The sequence below is a fragment of the Palaemon carinicauda genome, chromosome 26, assembly GCF_036898095.1.
Source record: "Palaemon carinicauda isolate YSFRI2023 chromosome 26, ASM3689809v2, whole genome shotgun sequence".
Classification (NCBI taxonomy): domain Eukaryota; kingdom Metazoa; phylum Arthropoda; class Malacostraca; order Decapoda; family Palaemonidae; genus Palaemon; species Palaemon carinicauda.
In genome coordinates, this window is record NC_090750.1 from 30870520 (window position 1) to 30896730 (window position 26211).

General features: G+C 41.2%; 1 protein-coding gene across 1 annotated transcript in view; it reads left to right on the plus strand.

The window, feature by feature from the left end:
- LOC137619872 (DNA polymerase alpha catalytic subunit-like) overlaps positions 1 to 26211 on the plus strand; it is a 172871-nt gene that overhangs the window by 67772 nt on the left and 78888 nt on the right. The window contains exons 7-8 of the mRNA XM_068350162.1: positions 22260 to 22424; positions 23701 to 23889. Of these exons, the coding sequence (XP_068206263.1) occupies positions 22260 to 22424; positions 23701 to 23889 (354 nt within the window). The remainder of the gene's footprint in view (positions 1 to 22259; positions 22425 to 23700; positions 23890 to 26211) is intronic.

Here is a 26211-nt window from a genome sequence, read left to right on the forward strand (position 1 = left end):
TAGGTCAGTGTCATCTACTATCAAAATTGTTTCTCCTGTCTATGCCAGTTATAGAGCAGTCTTCACAATCAATACGTCAGCGTCTCCAGATGCATGGACTACTTTACAACCTGCTTCCTCCAAACTCTTTCCCAGCAATTTGATGAACATTTGTTACTTTTCTTGATAAGCTAGGAAAACATCCATTTTTAATTTGAACACATTAAAGGGGTCAGTGACACATTAACACCAACAGAACCCCCTTCTCGGCATCGGTGAGTCACGTCTTTAATGGATGGACCACTTTCATACCCATCAAAGACAATTCATGCTTTTCCATTTCTAGTTGTTACATATCTGCAGTATTCGGCACCGAGCTCATCAAATATGTGACCTTTTTTGCCATAGGAGATGTTGAAGTAGTGCTCCACCATCTAAGAGATACTGTGGATTAGAAGACTGTGGACCTGATTGTACAGGGGAAGTCAGTTCCCATATTGCGTCTGCCAAAGCCGTTTTTTTTTTGCCTCGCGGTAGTCCGAAAGAATAAAAAAGTGCAGGAGGGTAACCACAAAGCTCATACTGGAAATGCTCTTGCTGATGCTGAGTTGAGGTTTCATTGGTAGATAGCGCACACAGTCTCTGGAATAGGAGTTGTGGATCAGTCTCAACTGCTCCATCTTTGCTGAGTGAAATATTTTACCCAAATGTAATTGCCTGATACTTTCTCTTAAAAGTGTACTCGTGGACGTTTTCTCCAACCATTGAAGCTATGATTGCCTCTCCTATGGAGTTTGTTTTCTCCACATTCACCTTTCTGTCTCCAGTTACTCCACTTGAAATGCTGTGAATGGACGGATCTTCCGTGAAAGGGTCACATGTCTGGAGAAACACAAGGAGCTTCCATGTATCCCTCACATCTCACTCTTTTCTTGCCGAGGTAGCCTCCTGGTGCTGGTCACTAGTGCCATAACGAATGCCTGCTAGTTCTTGCATTGTAAACTTCATGGAGAATACATTTTGCTCTACTTAAGAATGTAACACAACATTATGTTTCCCATTACTTTCAGTCACAATGATTTTGTCTTTGAAATGTTCTTGCAATCGAGATTTTATGTACGAGAGACTGTATGGTACAAAGCCAGAGTCCTTAAGAATTTCCTCCATTTTTTTTAACAAGATCGACAATGGTGAGTTGCTCCTCGTCATTTTGCTGCAAATAATTAGCAACTTCCAGAAATGCCTGCTTTCTCTCTGAATCCTCTGGTCTACCAAGGTTTTGTTTCTTAGAAAAATCAGCAGAAGAGAATGCCTTAGGAATTTTTTTATTGGAATCAAAATTGCAGAACATGTTCTGTGATCACGTGCTTCTTCTGAAACAAGGTCAGCTACATAACCTATTCTACCTTTAACAGTGGATGCCCAGCCATCATTTTTTTGGAATTTCTCACAAACTTTTAACACTGTCCTTAAACTTAATAGTTTCTACATGGGAAACATCAACACCTCTTTTATTTCTATCAGATTTTGCTCCAGATTTCTACATGGGAAACATCAACACCTCTTTTATTTCTATCAGATTTTGCTCCAGAACCACAAAAAAGACTAAGTACCTTAAAGTTAAACACACACACAGAGCGGCTTGCACAGGATGGCATTTTATCATGGGTGGACCTGTTTTTACAGTCAATTTCTATATATTTGGGGTTGATCCAACGCTGTCTGCATTTCTTGTGAAGACGTCGACCAATCTGAATTATGATCATCTTTCCATGTTGTTCAGAAGCTCTGTTAATGGAATCGATTCCCTTTTGACTGACAATGAATGTTTCTTCATTACTGGACAGTTCATTGTTGTAAATAGCTCACTTGTCAGCAGTCATAGTTATCGTTACTTCACTTTGGCCAACCTGAAATTAGAATATCACAAAATATTAAGCTCCTGCAGTAATACATCAAAAGAGACAAAAATAAGACATAAGAAGTTATAATTATATTTAACTTTATGAAAACTGTTGGTTTCATCCAATTTCACATTGCTACGTTTGGTATTTTATATATATATATATATATATATATATATATATATATATACAGTAGGGTCCCGAATTATGCGAGAATTTGGTCGATTAATGACCTCGTGTAAATGGAAAATCGCGAATTTCGAAACACACAACTAACAGAAATAATTCCATTGCGGCCATGGCAACCAGCAATTTGCCTATTCAAATGTGTTTACTACCCATTTCCAATACTTTCTTTGTACTATACTGTATTTCTTTATAATATCAAATTGTTCTTGTAAATAAATAAAACATTTAATATACTTTAAAGTTCTAATAACTTGAAAAATGGTTAAAATTACAACCAGGATAGGTGTAAACACCATATTTTTCAATATTTAACTTAGCCGGTGATTATATAGCTGCAACTCTGTTGCTCGACAGACAATTCTACGGAAAAACTCGCCAGCGATCGCTACACAGGTTGCGGGTGTGCCCAACAGCTCCATCTGTCGACCAGATACTCAGCTCTCAATGTAAACAAAGACTCAATTTTCTCTCTGTTGAGGTGTCGACAAGACGTACTTTACTCGCTGTTGCTAAACTGGAGTTTTTCACATCTATTTGGTGAAGTACTATATTCTAGTTTTGAGCTTTCGCTATGCAGGTGTTTTATCTTCATCTTAAATCTTGAACTCGCTTTGGATAGATTTAATTATGGTGACAAAGAGAGTATGGACTTTCTTTCACTTTTAAATGGCCGACCCTTCCCTTAGACGGAAGTGTGTTTAGGCTTTTAGTATTATCTTATCACGTTATAGATTTTCCTCTATATATTTTATATCTCTCCGCCTTTATTAGGCCTCTTCGATTAACTTTCCATTTATTATAAACATATAAAAATAAATTTTAATGTTTTGTTTATATGCGACTTTTCCTGAGAGTAGGCGGTCCTAACTTGCAAACCGAAGTTAATCAACGTTGAGCCCTTTATATCGTAATTAGCTTTTAAAGAGCTAAGGATTTAAAACTTTTTAAATGTAATATTTTATGAAAGAATTTCTTTGATAGTCTTCGTACTGTTTTTCAAAGATGAACTAACGTTTAGTTTTTTTATGCTACGCAGTTGTTGACGTTCAGGACGTTCAACATGCGCTCTATCGTTACGATAGAGAGAGAGTGTATCACGGTTTCACTTTGCAGTAAGAGTAAATCGATTCTGACGTTTTGTTCATTCTTTCTTAGCTTAAATGTTTTAAATTCTATTTTAAAGGAACTTTTTATTTGAAAAACCTTTCAGTTTTTTCCTTTAGTCAAATAACATGTTTTTTTGACGAAATATAATTGGGCTCTTCTCTTAGGTGCGAAATCAAGAGAGAAAGAGAGAGAGAGATAGAGACGGAGGGAGAGAGAGGAGAGAAAACGTTCCGTTCAAGCGGGTAACGTTGTTCTCGAGTTACTCTCGTCCCTAGTCGCTGTACGGGGAGGAAGGATAAAACGTTTTTAGTTTTTTATTCTCGTCCCCAGGCTATGTGCGGTGAGAGATTGAAAACGTAGTTATATGAACTAGTGTTTAGTCTCTTTCCCAGCCACTGATTTTTTTTTTATCTTAAAATATGTTTTCTGTTTTTTGCTGGTATTAATGAGCTTGCATTATACGACTGATTTCGCAATTACTACCTTTTGATGAAGGGTAGAATTGCGTGTTTCAGGTAGAAATCAGTAAAAGTTTCGATTTCAGTGAAATAAGTGCAAAACAGAAAATCGAAGTGATAAAGTGATATGCACAAAGTGTTACAGTGTTGCGTCCGAGGGTTCGTCTGTTCGTGCCTGTCGTTCACCTAGTCCGGGACCTCTTGCATGCTCCCAAGCCCAGGGGAGAAGTAATGTCAAACGACTTATGGGTTCGAGAGGCCTTGATCAACGAACAGACGTTTTCCCTCTATGGTATCGAGTGTATCTTACCAAGATCTCCCCTACCATAAGACGAGAGAGACGTTGTTTCTCCTCGCCATCCGAAGGCTTTTCGCATAAGAAACCTGTCACAAGGTTTCGAAGCCCTTAAGCGAAAGTCAGTCCTTTCAGGACAGGTCCAGCGTCCTGGTTACAACCATTAGGACAGTTCTGACCCTATGCAGTCATCGGATAACTGCTCGCCGCCTAACAAAAGCGTAACGCAGACTCCGAGTCTTTTTTTGTTGGCAAATTGTTGCGGTCACAGACGTTACCCTCGTCTCTTACCACAACCATTTCCGTTGATCCTTAATGGGTTGTATGGCAAGACATGCAGTATATGCTTGCCTCCCTTATGGAAGACTATTCTGCCGATTAGTCCGTTGAGTCTAGCCGTTTATCTCATCGATATCCTGGCTTTCAGCCAACCTAACGTTCCTTTGTGCTTACTATTGACGTTGGCGTAGCTTAGTCACGTCAGTCAGGTTGTTGAGAACCACACTCGATGCGGTCTCGTGTGGTTTTTCAGCCGCATTTGGACGTTAGGCCACTTGCTGATGCTCCTGTTGACGTTCAAGACGTTCACTAACAATCGGAGTTGACTTGTTTTGACGTTGTGCGTCAACCTCCGCATTCTAGAGTTGTTTTGACTGCTCAGTCTAGGCAGTCAAAGCAGTCTCGAGTGGACGCTGTGCGTCCTCACGCACCTGTTGTGGTTGACAGTTCAGTTGTTGACAGTTCACAGACTGTCAAGCAGTTACATGACGTTGCGTTCTGGTCCGCTACTCATGCACCAGTGAGTGTGGACTCTGCTTGTAAAGCATTGCCACCACGGTAGGTCTCTCCCTTGCTTGAGACTCAGCTTTTATCGGACAAGGTTCCTGTAGATGAGGAAGTTGCTGTTCCCCCTCCTACTGATATTCCCTTGAGGACTCTGTCAGATGGAGAGGAGCCTAAAGCTGCTTAGCCCCCTATGGACTTTAATTAAATCATGATGATTTTTTTAAGGATCTTTGTCCGGATCTTTTTGTAACTGCTGCTCCTCGTTCGCCTAAACGTCAGAGCTTACACTAGGCCTAGCTACTTCGAAGCCGTTGTTTTTAAGCTAGTGCTCTCTCGCTCTCCTAGAGAGCTTTACGTTGGCTAGGCGACTGGTTTTTCACCAGGAGGAGTTTGGGGGATACAGCCTTTGCTTTCCCTTCTTTTAAACTGGTTTATAGAGCGAGAGTCTGATATGACACGAGAGAAGTTCTCGGCTTGGGAGTTCATGCCTCTGCCCAAATAGACTTCTCAATTCTCGTAGACTCTCCCTGGCGCCTGGCCAGGAGACGCTCCAAGTTTTTTACAGGTCAACTTCACAGCTGTTTTCGAGCCTTTGAAGTTTTGCTGTACAATTATGTCATGCATAACAAGGCTTTCAGGGATGGTAAGCGGTACCTCCTCAGTCGCTAACCCCGTCTGTTGCCGCACCTGCTCCCGTAGACCCTAAATGGGCTTTGCTGCAAGACATGCAGTCCAAGCTTGCGTCCTTGATAGAGGACTTTAATGCGGAGAAGGTTGCTACCGAACCTTCTGGCCAACAACCTTCCAACCGGTCGGTTGTGCCCCCTGTTGACGCTGAGGTAACCTACTCGCGTCTGCCAGTTGAGGTGGTTCCTCCACCGATGCGACCCAGTGTGGGTTGCCAGCCGCACGTTGACGTTAAGCGACGCTCGGAGGTGGTTGTTGACGTTCAGGACGTTCAACAACCAGCAGAGGTGACTTGTTTTGACGCAGTGCGTCAACCTCAGCAACCCGGTAGGGTGTTGACTGCACAACCCAGACGGTCTAGACAGTCTCGGGTTGACGCTGTGCTTCCTCGCGCACCCATGGTTGTTGACAGTTCACAGACTGTGCAGCAGTTCCATGATGTTGCGTCCGACTCCGTCACGCATGCACCAGTGCGACCGGACTCAGCGAGACAGACGTTGCCCACTCCGTTGCCGTTTCCTCATCAGTTTTCGGATGAGGAACCCTCTGATGAGGACATTGCTGAACAACAAGACGATCAGCCCCCAGAATAGATCAAGCCCTGCTCCATCCAGAAGATGCTGAAGAAGGAACGCTGCTCAGTCAGGCTGTGGATGAGTCTGGTAGGGACGCTGTCATCCGTGGAACAATTTGTGTCACTAGGAAGACTACACCTCCGTCCTCTTCAATACCATCTAGCTTTTCACTGGAAAAAGGACAAGACGCTAGAAGCGGTCTCGATCCCGGTTTCCGAAAAGATAAAGTCTTGTCTGACTTGGTGGAAGGACAATATCAACCTAAGAGAGGGTCTTCCCCTGGCTGTTCAGACTCCCAACCACGTTCTCTTCTCGGACGCATCGGACGTGGGCTGGGGCGCGACACTAGACGGTGGGGAATGCTCAGGACTGTGGAACTCGAGTCAGAGGAGCATGCATATCAACTGCAAGGAGCTGTTGGCAGTACATCTGGCCTTGAAAAGCTTCAAGTCTCTCCTTCGAGGCAAAGTGGTGGAAGTTAACTCGGACATCACCACGGCCTTGGCGTACATCTCCAAACAAGGAGGTACCCACTCACTGACGTTGTACGAGATCGCAAGGGACCTGCTCATCTGGTCAAAAGGTCAAGACATCTCCCTAGTAACGAGGTTCATCCAAGGCGACTTGAACGTCATAGCAGATTGTCTCAGTCGGAAAGGGCAAGTAATTCCAACCGAATGGACCCTCCACAAGGATGTGTGCAAGAGACTTTGGGCCACTTGGGGTAAAACCATCCATAGATCTCTTTGCAACCTCGCTGACCAAGAGGCTTCCAATCTATTGCTCTCCAGTCCCGGACCCAGCAGCAATACATATAGATGCTTTCCTCCTAGATTGGTCACATCTGGATCTCTACACATTCCCACCGTTCAAGATTGTCAACAAGGTACTGCAGAAGTTCGCCTCTCACGAAGGGACAAGGTTGACGTTAGTTGCTTCCCTCTGGCCCGCGAGAGAATGGTTCACCGAGATACTTCGATGGTTAGTAGACGTTCCCAGTAGTCTTCCTCTAAGGGTAGACCTTCTACGTCAGCCACACGTAAAGAAGGTACTCCAAAGCCTCCACGCTCTTCGTCTGACTGCCTTCAGACTATCGAAAGACTCTCGAGAGCTAGAGGCTTTTCGAAGGAAGCAGCCAGTGCGATTGCTAGAGCAAGGAGAGCGTCTTCCATTAGAGTCTACCAATCGAAATGGGAAGTCTTCCGAGACTGGTGCAAGTCAGTTTCTGTATCCTCGACCAGTACCTCTGTAGCTCAAATAGCTGTTTTTCTCTTATACCTGAGAAAAGGACGATCCCTTTCAGCTCCCACTATCAAGGGCTACAGAAGCATGTTGGCATCGGTCTTCCGGCATAGAGGCTTAGATCTTTCCAAACATAAAGATCTGCAAGACCTCCTTAAGTCTTTTGAGACCTCCAAGGAGCGTCGTTTGGCTACCCCTGGATGGAATTTAGACGTGGTACTAAGATTCTTCATGTCAGACAGGTTGGAGCCGTTACAATCAGCCTCCCTGAAAGATCTCACTCTTAAGACTCTTTTCCTGGTATGCTTAGCCTCGGCTAAAAGAGTCAGTGAGATTCATGCCTTCAGCAAGAACATCGGATTTTCGTCAGAAAAAGCCACTTGTTCGCTACAACTTGGTTTTCTAGCCAAAAATGGGCTGCCTTCTCGGCCTTGGCCTAAATCTTTCGATATCCCCAGCTTATCGGAGATCGTAGGCAATGAACTAGAAAGAGTCTTATGCCCTGTTAGAGCTCTTAAGTTCTATTTAAAGCATACTAAACCTTTACAAGGCCAATCTGAAGCTTTATGGTGTTCAGTTAAGAAACCATCCTTGCCTATGTCAAAGAATGCTTGGTCAGACTTTATCAGATTGTTAATACGAGAAGCTCATTCACATCTGAGTGAGGAAGACCGAACTTTGCTTAAGGTGAAGACGCACGAAGTTAGAGCTGTAACAACTTCCTTGGCCTTTAAGCAAAATATATCTCTGCAAAGTATAATGGACGCAACCTATTGGAGAAGCAAGTCAGTGTTCGCGTCATTTTACTTGAAAGATGTCCAGTCTCTTTACAAGAACTGCTACACACTGGGACCATTCGTAGCAGCGAGTGCAGTAGTGGGTGAGGGCTCAACCACTACAATTCCCTAATTCCTTATCCTTTTAATCTGTCTCTTGAAATGTTGTTTTTTTATGGGTTGTCCGGAAGGCTAAGAAGCCTTTCGCATCCTGGTTGATTTGGCGGGTGGTCAAAGTCATTTCTTGAGAGCGCCTAGATTAGGGGTTTGATGAGGTCCTGTTGTATGGGTTGCAACCCTTGATACTTCAGATCCTAGGGGTCGATCAGCATCCTAAGAGGATCGCGAGGCTCCGTAAGGAAGACGTACTTAAAAGGCACAGTAATTGTTCAAGTCGACTTCCTTACCAGGGTACCTATTTATTTTGTTTTTGTTATTTTGATAACTTCTAAAATGAAATAAAAAACTCTTAGCTCATAAAAGTGTAAACATATATTACTGGTCTCTACCCACCATCCTGGTTGTGAATCAGCTATATAATCACTGGCTAAGTTAAATATTGAAAAATTTTATTTTGATTATAAAATAAATTTTTGAATATACTTACCCGGTGATTATAAATTAAATGACCCTCCCTTCCTCCCCAATAGAGACGCAGTGGGACGAGGAGAAAATTGAGTCTTTGTTTACATTGAGAGCTGGGTATCTGGTCGACAGATGGCGCTGTTGGGCACACCCGCAACCTGTGTAGCGATCGCTGGCGAGTTTTTCCGTAGAGTTGTCTGTCGAGCAACAGAGTTGCAGCTATATAATCACCGGGTAAGTATATTCAAAAATTTATTTTATAATCAAAATAACATATTTCCCGTTATAACACAACCCAAAATACAGACAAATTTTAATGTTTGTCATATCTATTGTATAATACAACTGGTGAATAGCAACACCATCACTCTATAGACTAGCTTGTTGTATGATTGAAAATCCAGAATTATCAAAATAAAGGCGATTTTATATCATGCGTTTCCTAAACACGCTAAAAAGCACAATAGAAAACGACAACCAATGTTTTGTTTACGTTTATCTCTGATCACAACGAAGAAACAGACGCATTTATACATCTGTGTTTTTTAATTGACAGCAATTTTACCAAGTATAGATTATATGTTGAATATGTTATTACCAATGTTCTAATTATTTTTTATTAGAACTTTCAAATAAATGAAATGAATGCCATTTATGAAATGCCGCCTGAAACGGAAACCTTCCATTTGTTTACGCTCCATCTTCGATCATAATAAACAAACGAATGCATTAAACACACATGATCTAAGTCATAACTAATGATATTACAAACATTTAGTAAACATTGTTATTACAAATATTTTACTTACCGTATCCATATAAATTCCTAAATTCGTAGCAAAGCTGGAATTTTTTTTTACCTTATGCGTTTAATCCACAATAGCAAACTGCCGCTAATGACAGAGTGATAACTTACGATAATTCTAAACTGTTACGAAAGATAATTGTCCTTTCCATATCCAAAATACTTTTCCTAACTTCAGTTATAAGTCAACTTGTACCCACCTCAATTATGGATCCATATGCAAAAAAGGTAAAAGAAGAAAGTACTAGGCCTATTTTTAAAGTCACCGAACAATTAGGTTACCGCTATAACGTTCGATGTGAGAGAGAGAGAGAGAGAGAGAGATGGTTTTAAAGTACTAAACAATAAATATGATAGGTTATAACACATTGGTGTTTATGTAATATTAACTGTATAGATGGTTTGAATAAGTTAAGAAATGGTGTAAACAATTCTTTGTTATTGTATTCGCGCGGAAGCTAGACATCAGCTGATGTGATCACAGCCAAAAGTAAAACAAAAATAAGTTAGCAATACTCGATTTTTAAAACACACCTGAAATTTTACAACATAAGTACATGTTTTATTATAGCGCAATTGACATTTAAAGAGTAAAAATTTTCTGGAATAGAATGGTGTTTCCTAAAAAATAGTGGTTTGCGGACGAAATCGGTTACCGTATTTTAAGCTATGATTGAAATGGATGTATACACGGTATAATTTTTTCGTTTTGTATTTAATTGACACTTCAAGAAAACCGATTTTGGTTTCTTCATCTATTTGTAAGTATTGTATAACGAGAGAGAGAGAGAGAGAGAGAGAGAGAGAGTCAGCTGTTGTAATTGAATGTGTTTTTGTTTCGTGTACCCCCTGAAGCGAGGAATTGATCGCCACAACTAACAATATTCATGTTAATTTCATTCTTAAACTCAAGTTGCCATATGTGAACTATGGTTTTATTTCTTACGGAGAGAGAGAGAGAGAGAGAGAGAGAGAGAGAGAGAGAGAGAGAGAGAGAGAGAGAGAGAGAGAGAGAGAGAGAGAGAGAGGGATTTCTGCCATCAAATCTCTCTCTCTCTCTCTCTCTCTCTCTCTCTCTCTCTCTCTCTCTCTCTCTCTCTCTCTCTAGATTTTATTTTACCGTCTACTCTACAAAACCAATGTTTGCAAATCAAATGTATACTGTTTAAAATATGACAAAATATTGACGACTCGTTACCGAAGTTTAGGCTATTCACTGCCGATAAACGAACCCAGTCTACTCGTGAAAACCTTGAACGCCCAGAGGGAAAAATAAGGCTTTTAAATATACTGTACTAAATAAAAATAATGCTTTAATATACCATCATTAACTCTACCATTACAATTATCGTAAGGTTGGAGAAAGATAAAGATTGCCGAGAACGTAACCACATTTCTGTTTACATTTTGTCAGCTGGACTCGCACAGTTAACAGTTGATTTCATTGTTGATGTGGAATTTTATCCTTAAATAGGCTATTCATTATGAAATTATGTTAATGAAATGTAATGTTAATATTGTTTTGTAACATTTATTATAAATCACCGTATTTAGGGCTACCAATATACTTAAAAAGACAATAGATTTGATACATTTTGTAGTGCTTGACTCGCGAACTTTGAACAGCCTCGCAGATAGAGAAAATTTATTTTTGAAAAATAGCGATCGCGGAAAAGGGGAATCGTGTAATTCGAACACGCTTAATTCGGGACCCTACTGTATATACTGTATATAACGGATTTTGAGCGAAGCGAAAAATCTATTTTTGGGTGAGATAGCCATGGCGTCGTGATGGAAGGTTCCTTTTTGGTAGCTTCCTTGGGTATAAAACTACTAAGATATTCCCAGAGAATTTAACCACAGGTTATCACAGAATTCTAACTTCTGGAGCGAGTATCCCAAAGGTTTCCCTTTAAGACATCGTATATCAACAGGGGACGCATGTCTGAACGCGCCACATAGCTATCTTCACCCCGAACAGAGTTAATGCTTCGGTGTGTAAGGGTTGAGAATAGCTGGGAGCCGCTCCACAGCCAATCTCACTCGTGGCTACTACTGATACTCGAGACGTAAACAAACGGGCGCCATTGCTCAAATGACGTCACGCCCGTCTTCATCCTGAAGCCAGTTGCTTGCCCAACACCATGATACAGTAGAACAGGGTGGGATCTAAAACTGGACGAAGTAGCAGGGAGGGTCCATCAGGACGCCATGGCTATCTCACCCAAAAATAGATTTTTCGCTTCGCTCAAAATCCGTTTTTTGGGCTCAAGCCATGGCGTCCTGATGGAAGAATACCAGAGAATCAATGTATCGTGGTAGATTTTCCCCTAATAGTAAGTGCCAAGGCATTGACAAAACAGCATAGTAATCTTTGATAAAGGACCATAGGGAAGAAGCATCCTGCCCCCCTTGGCAGTGAAGTTCCCATGGGCCATGCCGACGTCAAAGTGGTATTGAAGGGCTATTCATCCTGATAGAAGAACTTGAAGAACTTGGAGATGAAGCCGAATGTTTGGTATTTGTATAGGAACATTCTGAAAATTAGACCAGTGGTGGTTGGGCACTGTGTATTGAGAGTGATGGTTCATCTCCCGGGTAATAAAAGTAAGTATTCGTGTTGGAACCTTACATAATCAGAGTGAATATAAATTAAGAGTTAGCATCTTAATTTCTTCATAACCATAAGGAAAAGGGGGAATAATAAAACTATGACAGGCATGTATTTCATAGTAAGTAGGAGCTGATTGAGACGCACAGGTAATAAAATAGAAATTTTATTTCACAAATGCAGAAATTAAATAATTTACAGCAATAAGTAAAGTTCATTTACAGTAATTATAATGTACATAGTAATAAAGACTTGCTCTTGAATCTGAAAAGGAATTTCAAGTTTATTAGTAGGCACTCGTTCTCGAGGAACGCAAGTCTTTGATTAAAAAAAAACACGTCATGCTCAGGGCATGCGGCACTTGTGTGACAACTATGACATTTCACCTGGGATAAGAACAGTTATAAAAGCACTAAGTGTTTTCGACATCACTATGAATCGCTCGAGGGTCAACATAGGCACCCGAAGAGTTAGAGTCCCAAGTAACTCACTGTTCTACGCAGAATTAGGTGCAGGTTTCATAACACTACCTGCGGCTACCACAAAATGTTTGACTTCGTGCACTTGTTTCGCATAATGTTTAAAGAAAACTCGCGAGGACTTCCAACCCGTGAAGTTTTTAAGGCTTTCAAAGTCCATACTCTGAAAGAAATTCAGAGATGATGCCACTTTTCTAGGATCATGACCAGCGGGTGTACTGTTAGGATCCGCTCTGCGAATGAAGTAGGTGATTTTCGCTCTTAATTGTTTCAGTGACAGGTCGCTGCCCGATGTTTCTCCTTTGAAGAGTTGGCCTCCACCAAAGTTTGAAGTTCTGCGAAGATAGACCTTGAGGCTCTCTACTGGACATAGAGAGGCATTCTCCTTCAGGGGGCATATTCTCCAAGGGCCCCATCTTTTGGTGGGTAATTCATTTTTGGCGAGAAACGTCGGATCAGGGGAGAGGGTAACTTCACCTGTATCGGTAAACAGGATGTGTCCATCCTCTCTTGATAAAGCCACTATTTCGCTGACTCGAGCTCCTGAAGCGAGAGCAAAGAGAAATATAACTTTCTGAGTCAGATCCTTGAGAGGGCATGAATCATTGTCCAAGTTGGAGGCGAAATGGAGCACCTTGTCTAGTGACCAGGAGATCGGTTTCGGTGGGGGTGCTGGGCGTAGGCGAGCACATGCTTTCGGTAGTTTGTTGAAGATGTCGCTGGACAGATCAATTTGGAAAGCATATAGAATTGGTCTGGTCAAGGCCGATTTGCAGGTTGATATCGTATTGGCTGCTAATCCCTGTCCATGAAGGTGAATAAAGAAGGACATGCAGAAATCAATCGTGATTTCTTTAGGATTTTTTGTCTTGACGAAGGAGACCCATTTCCTCCAGGATGATTCATATTGCCGTCTTGTGGATTCGGTCTTGTATTCCTCTAGGAAGTCCAGACTTTTCTTCGAGATCCCAAACCTCTTCTTTGCGGCTAGGGAGAGAAAATCATGAGATGAAGGTCCTTGATTTTCGATGATGAAGCGAAGACAGTCGACTTCTGTACTTGTTGAGAGAGAACTGGGCCCGGGAGAGGGATCAGCTTGGGCTGCAGCTCCAGGACCAGGGGGGTACCAGTTGCTCCGAGGCCACTTGGGAGCCACTAGGGCCGCTGTCCCTTTGAAGGTTCTCAGTTTGGAGAGGACTTTCAACAGAAGGTTGGTGGGGGGGAACAGGTAGATCTTGGACCATCTGTTCCAATCCAGTGACATGGCATCCACTGCTTCTGCTTTGGGGTCCTCGTACGGGGCCACATACCGAGGAAGTTGATTGTTGTCGCTCGTTGCAAAGAGATCTATCTGAAGTTCTGGGACTTGGTGAGAGATGAAGGAGAACGATCTTGCGTCTAGAGACCATTCCGACTCTATCGGGTTTGTCCAAGATAGAGCATCCGCTGTCACGTTGCGGAATCCTTGTAGGTGAACTGCAGACAAGTGCCACTTCTTCTTCTCTGCCAGACGGAAGATTGGGAGAAGCACCTGATTTATCTGGGGCGATCTTGAGCCTTGGCGATTGAGACAACGAACTACCACCGAGTTGTCTAGGGTTAGACGGATGTGGATCGAGGGCGGCGGGGATAACTTCTTTAGGGTTAGAAGGACCGCCATGGCCTCCAAGATGTTTATGTGGAACGTCTTGAACAGGGGAGACCAGGTGCCTTGAGCCTGTTTTTGGTGGGAGTGACCTCCCCAACCCTCCAGCGAAGCGTCCGTGTGGATGTTGAGTGATGGAGGAGGGTGTTGGAGAGGAATGGACCTTTTCAGGGCCTTTGCTTCTGACCACGGCTTTAGGAGAAGTCGCAGTCTGTTTGGAAGCCGTCTCTTGAGGTCTCTTCGAGCGATGGATGCCGAACGTCTCCAGACTCCCGCGGCATCCTTTAGCTGTGCGCGAAGCACTGGGTTTGTCACTGAGGCGAACTGTAGAGAGCCTAGAACTCGTTCCTGCTGGCGTCTTGAAATGCGTTTGGATTTCAGCAGTCGCTTGACAGACCCTGCTATTTCCTTCCTTTTCTTCTGGGGGATGGAAAGGCGGTGTGACTGAAGGTTCCAGTGGATTCCCAACCACTGGAACTTCTGAGCTGGAGAGAGGCGAGATTTTTTCTCGTTGATCTTGAATCCCAGGTGTTCTAGGTACTGGGTGACTTTGTTGCAAGATTTTACACAATCTTCGGGCGATGGAGCCCAGACTAGCCAGTCGTCGAGGTAGGCCATCACCTGGACGTTTCGTAGGCGGAGCTGTTGTACTATGGCATCCGCCAGTTTTGTGAAGATCCGAGGGGCCACGTTGAGGCCGAAGGGCATGGCCCGGAAGGCGTAGCTCTTCCTTTGGAGTCGAAATCCTAGGTAGGAGGAAGCGTGATGGTTCATTGGAACGTGCCAGTAGGCATCCGCCAGGTCTATGGAGACCGTGTAGGAACCTCGAGGTAGAAGGGTCCTTATCTGTTGAAGAGTCAGCATCTTGAACTTGTCGTTCGCTATGAACTTGTTGAGGGGGGATAAGTCCAGAATGACTCTGAGTTTGTCTGAGTCTTTCTTGGGGACACAAAACAGTCTCCCTTGGAACCTGGTGGACTTTACCTTCCTTATCACCTTCTTGTTCAAGAGATCTAGGACATATTCTTCCAGAAGAGGGGTTGATTGTTGGAAGAATTGCTGGATGAATGGGGGTGGTTGAGTCCAACTCCAGCCTAGACCCTTCTTGACGATGCTGTGTGCCCAGGGATCGAAGGTCCAACGATCCTGGAATTGGCGGAGTCTTCCTCCCACCGGAAGCACTTCATTGCTTCTGGTGTCCCGAGGGCTTGCTGCCTCGGCCGCTAGCTCCCTTTCCTCCTCTGCCTCTGGAGGGACGGCGAGAAGCGTCTTTGCTTGCCTCTACCTTTGGGACGAAAGGTAGTTGACTGTTGCTCGAAAGCAGGGGTGAAGACCGGTGACTGTGACAACACCGGTTGGGGGACCAATTGAAAGGTCTGTTGTGGTTGGGCAACCACTTGGGAGGTAGCGGGTCCCGGAAACTGACGTCTTTGTTGACGTTGCTGGGGTTTCTGTTTTTGGGATTTCCTCTTAGGTTGAGGTCCGTCGTCCTGAGAGGGTTTCCTTTTCTTGGACATGCCCCACTTGTGGAGAAGGTTCCTATTCTCCGTGGCGGCTCTGTCGGTGATTTCCTTCACGAGGTCAGAGGGAAAGAGGTGTTTACCCCAGATGTTGGAGGAAATCAGCCTCCGGGGTTCGTGTTTCACGGTGGCACCTGCAAACACGAATTCACGACAGGCTCTCCGAGCCTTTATGAAGTGGTACAAGTCCTTCATCACGGTCATCAGGTGGGATTTGGAGAGTACCATGTAGTGGTCTGGTACTCTGGTGTCACAGGCCATAATTTCAAGTTGGACTTGATGAGATAAGGATGCTGCGAGCCTCTCCTTCGTATCTTGTTCCCGACGAAGGAGGTGATCGTTGAGCTTAGGGAGGTCTTCATTAAACTGACGTCCGGCGACGTCAGGATCTAGCTTTCCCACGACGAAAGTATGCTGGACATCCTTCCAGTTTCGAGCGTCAGGGGGAGTTACTATGGAGAAGGGTCTGCACTCCTCCAGTGCAGGGCAGGCTTTCCCTTCTTCCGCAGCTTTAAGGCACGCAGCTAAGGCCTTTTCCAGGAATGGAAGAATCGCACTTTCAGGTGCGACATAAGTAGGGTGCTTCTTGCTCAGGGCCGGAAGCTTAGAGCAGGTAAAGCCCCTACTCTTGAATGTGGTGGCTAGCATAGCCTGGGCCTTTGCGAGATCGAACACTATCTCTTCCTTCGGTTCGGTCTCTTCCTTCGAGGCAGGTTCAGAACGCAGACGGACGTAACAGTCCGGGTAGGCCTCAAAGTTTGGGAAGAACTCCACGTCTTCCAAGGGGACCGTGCCGATCTTATCGCTGACAAAGATCCTGCCGGTCGCGATAACCATATGCTCAGCATACCTCCACGGGTTGGCATGTGAGCAAGCGGGGAGATCCTTAACCGAAATCCTCTTCGGTTCTCTGGATCCCATCATGGACCTGATGAACTCCTGATTCTCCTTCAACCTGTCGTCCATGACGGCTCTAATTAGTCGGATCATTTCTTGAGTGGAAGAAGAGGGATCCGGGGTCGAGGAGGTAGACGGAATAGACACTTCCGTCGGTGTAGGAGTAGGAGGGGGGATGGAAGGAGGAGCGACCTCTTGCTCCGACTCGGCGTATTCCACCTTGTCTTCGTCATCTTCGGCTCCTTGAGCCATAAGCGTCTTCTCCGTGTCTTCCGAGACATCCGACATCTGTTCGTCATCTCCGGAATCCAGGCGACACTCATGCATGGACTGAGCCATGACAACATCAGGTTCCACTGTAAGTTGGACAATGGGAATCACGTCTTTGGGTACCACTGAATCAGGGGAGGCCTTAGGGAACAGGAGTGACCTCAATTCTTCTGTGGCCAGGTAAGGGCCGGTGGCATTTTTCTGGAAGCCACGCACCCACTTGCGTAGCTTTTCACGAGAAATGTCTCTGACCTCCGCTGAGGGAGGGTTATGGAAGGCGTCAGCCATGTGAGCCTGGCAGACCGTACAGTTCAGTGGATTCCAAAACTTCAGATCCCCTTTCTTGTCGGCACAAGGGGCGTGAGTCCTGCAAGCCGTATGCCCGTAAAACTGCGGGCGTTTCACAGCGCAGAAGGCGAAGTCACACTTCATCTGCTCCTCCTGTGGAAGAAAGAGAAAATGAGTATGGGGGAGTCATAAGAATGGCTCTTAAACTAAGTTAATATTAATTATTAATTTTAACTTAAAGAAGGGTGTGATGCATAGAGATTGAAATAGTAAAGAGAACATACTCCATGCATCTCGCCCGGCTGGCTACCGTAAGCTTTGTCCTTGGATAATCCGAGAGACCGAAGGCACCGGATAGTATTCCTTAGAGTTCCATAGGGTAATGGAATTCCGTGGAAAAACCAAGGGTAAGATTGGGACCGAGATCATTCGGTCCCAAACTAGGGGCTAGAGGGCCTCCTTTTAAGGTAACTGCTTCCGGCAACCAGCCGTGCAAAGATGCACGCAGCATGCTGGAATTAGAAGAGTGCAAAGAGACAGCATGATCCCTAACAGAACAGTACCAAGGTATTGATCTTAATAGTGGAAACAGTCCATCTGTTTGCGGTATAGGGCTATCAGTATCATATGATAGCTAGAAGAAGGGGGTGCAAGTATTCTTGACGCCTCCGGGGGTTTCCGGCATGCCGGAGGTCGCTCCGACAGAGTTTCTGGCATTAAGACAGACAATATGTAAGTCAAGAGTATACCAGGGTGGCGGCCGCCGGTACAACGGCGGCACGCCGGCAGGGGAGCGGCGGCTCCGGCAGTCGGAGGATGCCGGTTTGGTGACTGGGACAATGTATAGCGGAACCGGGTTGCCGGCACTCCGGCGGCCGACCGGCGAGCGGACGACAAGCTAGGAGGGAGGAGAGCCGCCGGTAGGAGCCGGCGGCAGTCGGCAGTCCCCCGGCACACAGGGGGCTGGCGGCAAGGGTAGGGAGATTCACCAAGGTAGGAGGCGGGTATCGCCGACAGTGGAGGCGGCAAGAGACCAGCACCCGGATAGTGAGAGAGACAGGGGGGGGGGAGGGATGCAGGAAGTTCAGTCATGGACTCCGGACATCCCCCCCCTGAGAGGGTGTACCCATGATAGAGACAGGCTCTATCATCCAGGAGCAGGGGTCACTGAGGACCGGGAGCTAGGTAGCCCAAGGGAGGGCTAGGGGACAACCAAAGAGGGGAGCCCCCCATATGCAGAACACATCTAGAGACTAACCCCATAGGACACTATGAAGGGTATATGTACCAGAGCGGACTGCACAGGGAAGCTCGGGTAGCCCTACTACTCCACCCTAAGGAGGAGTTGTAGGACAGGGGACAGGTGGGTATAGACTAACCTAAGCATAGGCTAGGCTATACAAGAGATAGGTGGGGAGGGGAGTAGAGAGAAGTCTTCCAAGGAAGGGTTTCTGTACCAGAGCGGCCACTAGGGAAAGGGAGGACACTCCCTAACCTAAGATAAGGCAGATCGGCTGAAACGGTGCATGGGTACAGTTTCAGCAGGGAACAGAGAAACCTTCCTAACCTAACCTAGATCAGGGCTAATAGTCCTGAACTAGGAAAGGTAGAAGACATATCGCTATCGCAGGATAGTCATAGACTAATCCTAGCCATAGAGGTAGGGCTAGCCTAACCTCACTCTCGGACGCAACCCTAAGGGGGGTTCATTCCCATAGGGAGGACTGAGAGGCGATAAATACTCCATTAGACACTTGATCCCTTTACTCAGAAAGGGAATCAAGGCTAATTAGAGGGAATGCCAAGGCAGGGGATGAAGGAAGCATATAGGGGTCCTACAAGTAGGTTAGGTTAGGAAGAGACACTAACTAACCTATCCCCTATATGGTCCCTGAAGGCGAAAGAACATTGCATCACGGTCGAAAGTATTGTAAAATAATGCCCCTATCTTCATAACTTAGCCTAGGATCACTAATAAAATCATGCATGAACACTTATGTACAGGCGCCTGGCCTGGGGGCTATAGAAGCCGACTGGTATGAGGTCAATCGATGACCGATAAAAAGCGTCGAAACACGATATAAAAGTTCCTAGCTATGAAGACTAAATAAACTAATGTATTCGATTAGTAAATAAGGCCGGAAGCGTTGTTGTGGCTAACTAAATAAGGCATGCATAACAACAACGACGCCATAAAATGGCGGGTCCGGTAGAGGCACAGCTCTGCCACAAAACAGCAATTATCTCGGAAAGTAATATTTACTTTACGGCCAGAGCTTAACTAAACAATACTGGAACCTTGTACTCAACTTTCCAGAAGAGGGTGAGGCTGAAGGTAGCGACATAACGTAGATGCAAATCGATAAAAGAAGCACAGGGAAAATCCGTCTAAGTAGGGCAGCTACTAAACAAAGGATGAAGACGGGCGTGACGTCATTTGAGCAATGGCGCCCGTTTGTTTACGTCTCGAGTATCAGTAGTAGCCACGAGTGAGATTGGCTGTGGAGCGGCTCCCAGCTATTCTCAACCCTTACACACCGAAGCATTAACTCTGTTCGGGGTGAAGATAGCTATGTGGCGCGTTCAGACATGCGTCCCCTGTTGATATACGATGTCTTAAAGGGAAACCTTTGGGATACTCGCTCCAGAAGTTAGAATTCTGTGATAACCTGTGGTTAAATTCTCTGGGAATATCTTAGTAGTTTTATACCCAAGGAAGCTACCAAAAAGGAACCTTCCATCAGGATGCCATGGCTTGAGCCCAAAAATATATATACAGTATATATATATATATATATATATATATATATATATATATATATATATATATATATATATATATATATATATATATATAATCTCTGAGCATCACGTCTTTCTGTGATTTTTATGCATATATATATATATATTTATATATATATATATATATATATATATATATATATATATATATATATATTATATATATATATATATATATATATATATATATATATATATGCAGAAGAACCACAGGGAAAATGAAAATACGAAATATACGCTTAAATCCTGACTAGTTTCGTGATACTTCCTCAAAGGACTTGAGGAAGTATCACGAAACTAGTCAGGACTTAAGCGTATATTTCGTATTCTAATTTTCCCTGTGGTTCTTCTGCATCTGAGCATCACGTTTTCCTGTGATTTTTTACGCATATATATATACACAGTATTTATATATATATATATATATATATATATATATATATATATATATATATATATATATACACACATATATATACATATATATATATATATATACACACACACACATATATATACATATATATATATATATATATATATATATATATATATATATATATATATATGTATATATATATATATATATATATACACATATATATATATATATGTATATATATATATATATATATATATATATATATATATATATATATATATATATATATATATATATCGAACTAATAATAACCCTAGGTATTAGATATATGCTGCACTGGTAAAATATATGCAAGTTATTATTGAAATACTTGCAGCTGCATGATCTCAATTTTTATCATTATTACTATTATTATTGGTGTTTTTTTATGATTATCACCACTTTATTATTATCATTATATATATATATATATATATATATATATATATATATATATATATATATATATATATATATATCTTTTTTCAACAGTTTTTTGTTGATTTGTATTTGTTTATCGTATTTATTCCTTATAAATTATACATTATAGAATACATCTTGTGTCAGAGTTAACAAATGGATATTTTCATTATGTTTCTGTATAACGTAAATTCCAATATTACTGTCCAGTAGTTTTATATCTTTCGACGGTTATATATCGTGGAATTATTACTGAATAACAGTCACTTCAATAAATATATAAAAGTTTTTTACTCTTAAATTGCAGTGCTTTATTGTACCCTATCATTATAAATTATAAAATATTTCTTTTGTCAAAGGAAATAAAAGGATATTCTTATATTTTGGGTCAACGTAAAGTTCATTATTATTAGCTTGTAGTTTTATATCGTTTGCCGGCTATTTGTCGTGGAATTATAACAGAATAACATAATCACTTCAATTAATATATATATTTTTTTTTTTCAGAAAATCACAGTGTTTTACCATTATTTAGAGATAATTACATAAAAAAAAATTTCCAAAAATATTCTAAATCATTAACCATGAATGGAAAAACATTTTGGTTAAAATACAATGGAGAATAAAGAAAACTTTGAAAAAAATTATTTTGTAATCAGCAGTAAAACAAATAAACAAGTAATGTAGCTTATAATAGGATAAATAAGCGAGTATATCTGAGGATGACAAATCTCGTATTGAGCTCTAGTAGCGAATCCATGGCTTCGTAGTGAAAGAGTTATTGTACTCAACAGAAAAGCATTTGCATTAAATTATAACTTAGAGAGTATTCCAATGGGAGAGCCTTTATATCAATATAGAAAGTGTATTGAAGCAAGTAGGCGACTGATACAGTGTACTGTGTGTTGGGTTTGTGCGATTCTCTACTGATAAACTTTGTGTTTTGGTTTTTGAAACTATTAATGTTAAGATTCTCTATGCAGGATTCATCCAAAATACAGCAGTAATGTAATCATTGAAGAATGTTATCTAATAGATCAAAAAGTTAATTTCCTCTCAGGGAAAATGGCCAAATGTTTAAGATGATTTATATTACCATTTCACTGTGTGGCTTGATTGGACATTGGTGTAGTTAAAGAAATGTGTCATGAGTAGTTGTACTTTTTACATGTTAAAGTCTAAATTTATCTCAAATGTGCCTTTTGGTCTTTATGTTTAAGGCTTATTTATTTATACCTACCATGTTTAGTCTGTGAGGTTGTTTTACTTTGTCTTAAGCTTTCTTGGTACAGTACTTGTTCTAGATATGTTGGATTTAACCGTGTGACCATAAATCTTATTGCTCCAGTGAACTTGGTGAGTTATTCAAGGGAATAAAATTTGATAGTAAACCAGACAATAGAAAATATGTATACTGTATTTAGAAAATAGGTTTTTTTGATTGTTGCTTCGTGTGATGAAATTTGCTATGATTATTTTTTTTTTGTGAAACTAATCTTTTAAATTTAAATATTTTAGGTCCTTAGATTTTACTGGCTGGATGCATATGAAGAGCCCTTCAAACAGCCTGGCACTGTTTATTTGTTTGGGAAAGTATGGATTGACTCCGTTCAGAGTTACACCAGTTGCTGTATTTCTGTCAAGAAAATTGAACGTAGAGTTTATCTATTACCGAGAGTCAAGGTGAGAGCTACTCGTGCTTGTTTGAAATGTGAATTTTGTGAATACTGTATTGTTTGCTAAGTTTTATATCTGATATATATTCATAATTAGTACAGTCAACTCTCGTTATCTGCAATTAATTACTTCAGTTTATGAAAACTGAAGCGTATGCTAACTCATGGATACGAAACAAATTTTTCCCCTGGAAATACTTTCTGTTTAATGTGGTCCCTAATTCACCAAATATTTCGATATTTCAACTAGATTAATAGTTTTACTTGAAATAAATAACTTAACTATGCATTATTATCTTTAATAACCTTGAGTTAAATTAACATCCATATATGTTAAATTGTTTTAAGCAATTGGTGGATTCATGTCGATGAAAGAAACTTAATAATACGGTATTTGACTTAATCAGCTGATCTCTCTCTCTCTCTCTCTCTCTCCTCTCTCTCTCTCTCTCTCTCTCTCTCTCTCTCTCTCTCTCTCTCTAAATCTTTTTTGTTTTGTTTGGCAAGTGTCAATTAAGTACTAAACAAATTTATATTTTGCTTAGATATATATATATATATATATATATATATATATATATATATATATATAGTTATATATATATATAGTTATATATATATATATATATATATATAGTTATATATATATATATATATATATATATATAGTTATATATATATATATATATATATATATATTTATATATATATATATATATATATATATATATATATATATATATACACATATGTATATATGTACGTACACATACGTACATACATACATATGTGTGTGTGTGTATATATATATATATATATATATATATATATTATGTACAGTATATGTATATATATATAGACATATGTATATATGTACGTACACATACGTACATACATACATATGTGTCTATATATATATATATATATATATATATATATATATATATATATATATATATATATATATATATATGCACATATGTATATATGTACGTACACATAAGCAAAAATCCTAGTTCTTTAAGAAATGTTAAATACAATACTAAATAGATTGATGCTCTACATAAATCCATTTTCAATCATAGCTTAAAACACAGCATTGATTTCGTCACTCTACCACTATGATTAGCAAACCATGTTATTGCATTTTTAAAGATCATGTTTTTCAAAAGTTAATTGTTATTTATTGAAGAGTTTTTTTACTTTTCTTTTCAATTTCTGATGCACTTTAACTATGAACGATGAACTAATGATGAACATTTGTTTCATGTGATGCCCTACAGCGCCTGAATTTAAAGACGCGTCAAGAAACTGATAATATAAATTTGGGAGATGTTTATAATGAATTTGCGTCAAACATCACAGAAAAATTCTCCATTCTTGAATTTAAATCACGGAAAACTAAGAAATTCTATGCTTTCGAGAAGTTTGAAGTCCCTAACGAATCTGATTATTTGGAAATACGATATTCGGTAAGTAAATAAATTCATTTTTGAAACCCATATATTTGGCCAAAAAAATTGTTGATGTATGTATTTTAGTTTCAGGTAACAAGTACTCTGTTGATTAGTATGCCTATAAATGACTTGAGGGAACTGCATATTTTATTTAATACCTCTCCAGTTTATTCCTATGCAGATACAAACTTCTGAGCCACATATATGGGCTAATCCTAGTTTTGTTTTCTCTACGATCAGACAATCGAAGAAAATTGGTTTGATTGCATCAATCTTAGTTGCTAAAAAACCACTGCACATGACACTTCACTACAATCCTGGTCATGAAGTTAAGATGATATGCCTTCACTGCCTCTCTATGATTGAGACTTTCGCATTCAACTCGCTTAACCTTATAGTGAATATTTACGGTCACTTGTGTTACTATTCATTATCTACGAGTTATGAGTAAGTGCTTTATGTCTAGTAAGCCTCAAAATTTGCTTTCATGCCCGGCCAGGATAGCTACCTTTGTGGCATTTTCATGAGCCAATCAGATGTAGATCTGCATCCCTTTTGCCCCTCCTACCTAGACGAGATGTTCAATGAAATCACCATGTAAGTACAGCTAGGAGTGGACATTCTCCCATTGAAAGGGATGTTATTCTCGTCGTTAAAAACTAGTGAAATTTTTCTCCTATTTCGTCACCTCCCAACAGGAGTAGGAGACGAAGGTTCCGTTCTGCAACGAAAGCCTCCCCCCTAGTATTTTGTGACGACGCCCTTAGTAATCTTAATAGAGTTGATCATACACTGTGGGACCTTGAGCCAACACTTGTAGAAAATTCTCATGACTACAAGAGCCAGGTCATAGCCCAGTAACCTTGGTTTTGACAGGTAAATATGTGAATGATTTTTCAGAGAAAGCCGTGCTGTTCTTGAAAACACGTCCAATTCGAGCATCGAAAGCCTACTCATGTTCCCATTTGTGAAACTGTAGAGTTGTGATGACTTTTCCCCATAGTCTTCAGGCAGCCTAGTAGGAAGATGATTGTTTTCAGTTTCCAACCCGTTCTCATGAACCAAGCTTGCCTCGTACCTCTAAGCTCAGATATCCTCTACAGAGTCTTAAGGACTCTTTAGTGGCATACGTCAAGGGTGGTCAGACTGTTTCGGTTGCATCCACACACCAAAGCTTACTAAAACCACACAATTCTTTTGTTCTGGCCTCCTTCCAAGCCTATTAGAGCTGGGAAGTTGATTGGATAAAGGCAGACTCTACCGCTTTTTGTGATTCAGCCAGTCTTATTGTTCAGCTCTATGAAGCTGTATGTGTTGTTGTTCCTACGCGTGAGAACATCACCTCATGCACCGCCATCCCTGCGCCTGATGAAACTTTTTCACGCGTGGGGCAACACACTAACACAAAACTATTCAAGCCCACCTGCAATAATGACACATCATGTGCCAACATCTTAATGCGTGAGAGTATTCCTCCGCAACATAACAATGCTAATTCACATGTTCTTACTAGAACCTCACAAGCTATTTTATGGCCAACGCATCCCAGAGAGCATGGTAGATCGACATCAATATTAATTCCCTCTAACACAGGTCCCAAATAGGAGTAGATATTATAATTCTCTTTTCATCACAAAACACTCAAAGGCTGATAACACCCCGGAGGTCCCATCTGAAGCAGTTTTATTTAATTTAGTCAGAAAATCCCGAATGACAAGTAAATCCTGATATCTTGCAAATTTTTCTGAGACTAGAAACAATCTTTATAATAGTCAAGCCAACTCGAATAACCCAAATTTAGACATTTTCTTTCATGAGACAATTATTTGGTGAAGACTGGCTACCAAATTGTAAGCCGAGACAAGGCTAAGTAATTGATTTTGTAAAAATCATCATCTCTCTCTGTTGAATAGGTGTCTCATGTACTAAATTTGAACTTAAATCACCAGCATTTCTCTGAATCTGAGACAATTGTTTTTAATTATTCATCATGAAGTTGGAGAATTGAAGTGTGTAAACTGTTCGGTAAGAGCCACTTCTTCCTGATTCAGTAGAATAAGAAATTTCCGTACTCACATTAATCCATAAAAGGTTGAAAATGCAATACTTCCTCTCTTTTCTCTTCTTTTTTTAGTTTTTTATTCCTCGTTGGCTTGTACTGTAGGATGGGCTGTTTGGAAATCAGCTGATTTTTGTTTGTTTGCCATTTGAAAAGGGGGCAACTGAAGTAGTGCATAGAGGACTCCTTTTGCCCTTATATTTTCTAGCGCTTACATTAATTCCAGTAACGTTGTGTGATGAGCTAGTAGCCGCCCTTACAACCGAATGGTGTACTCT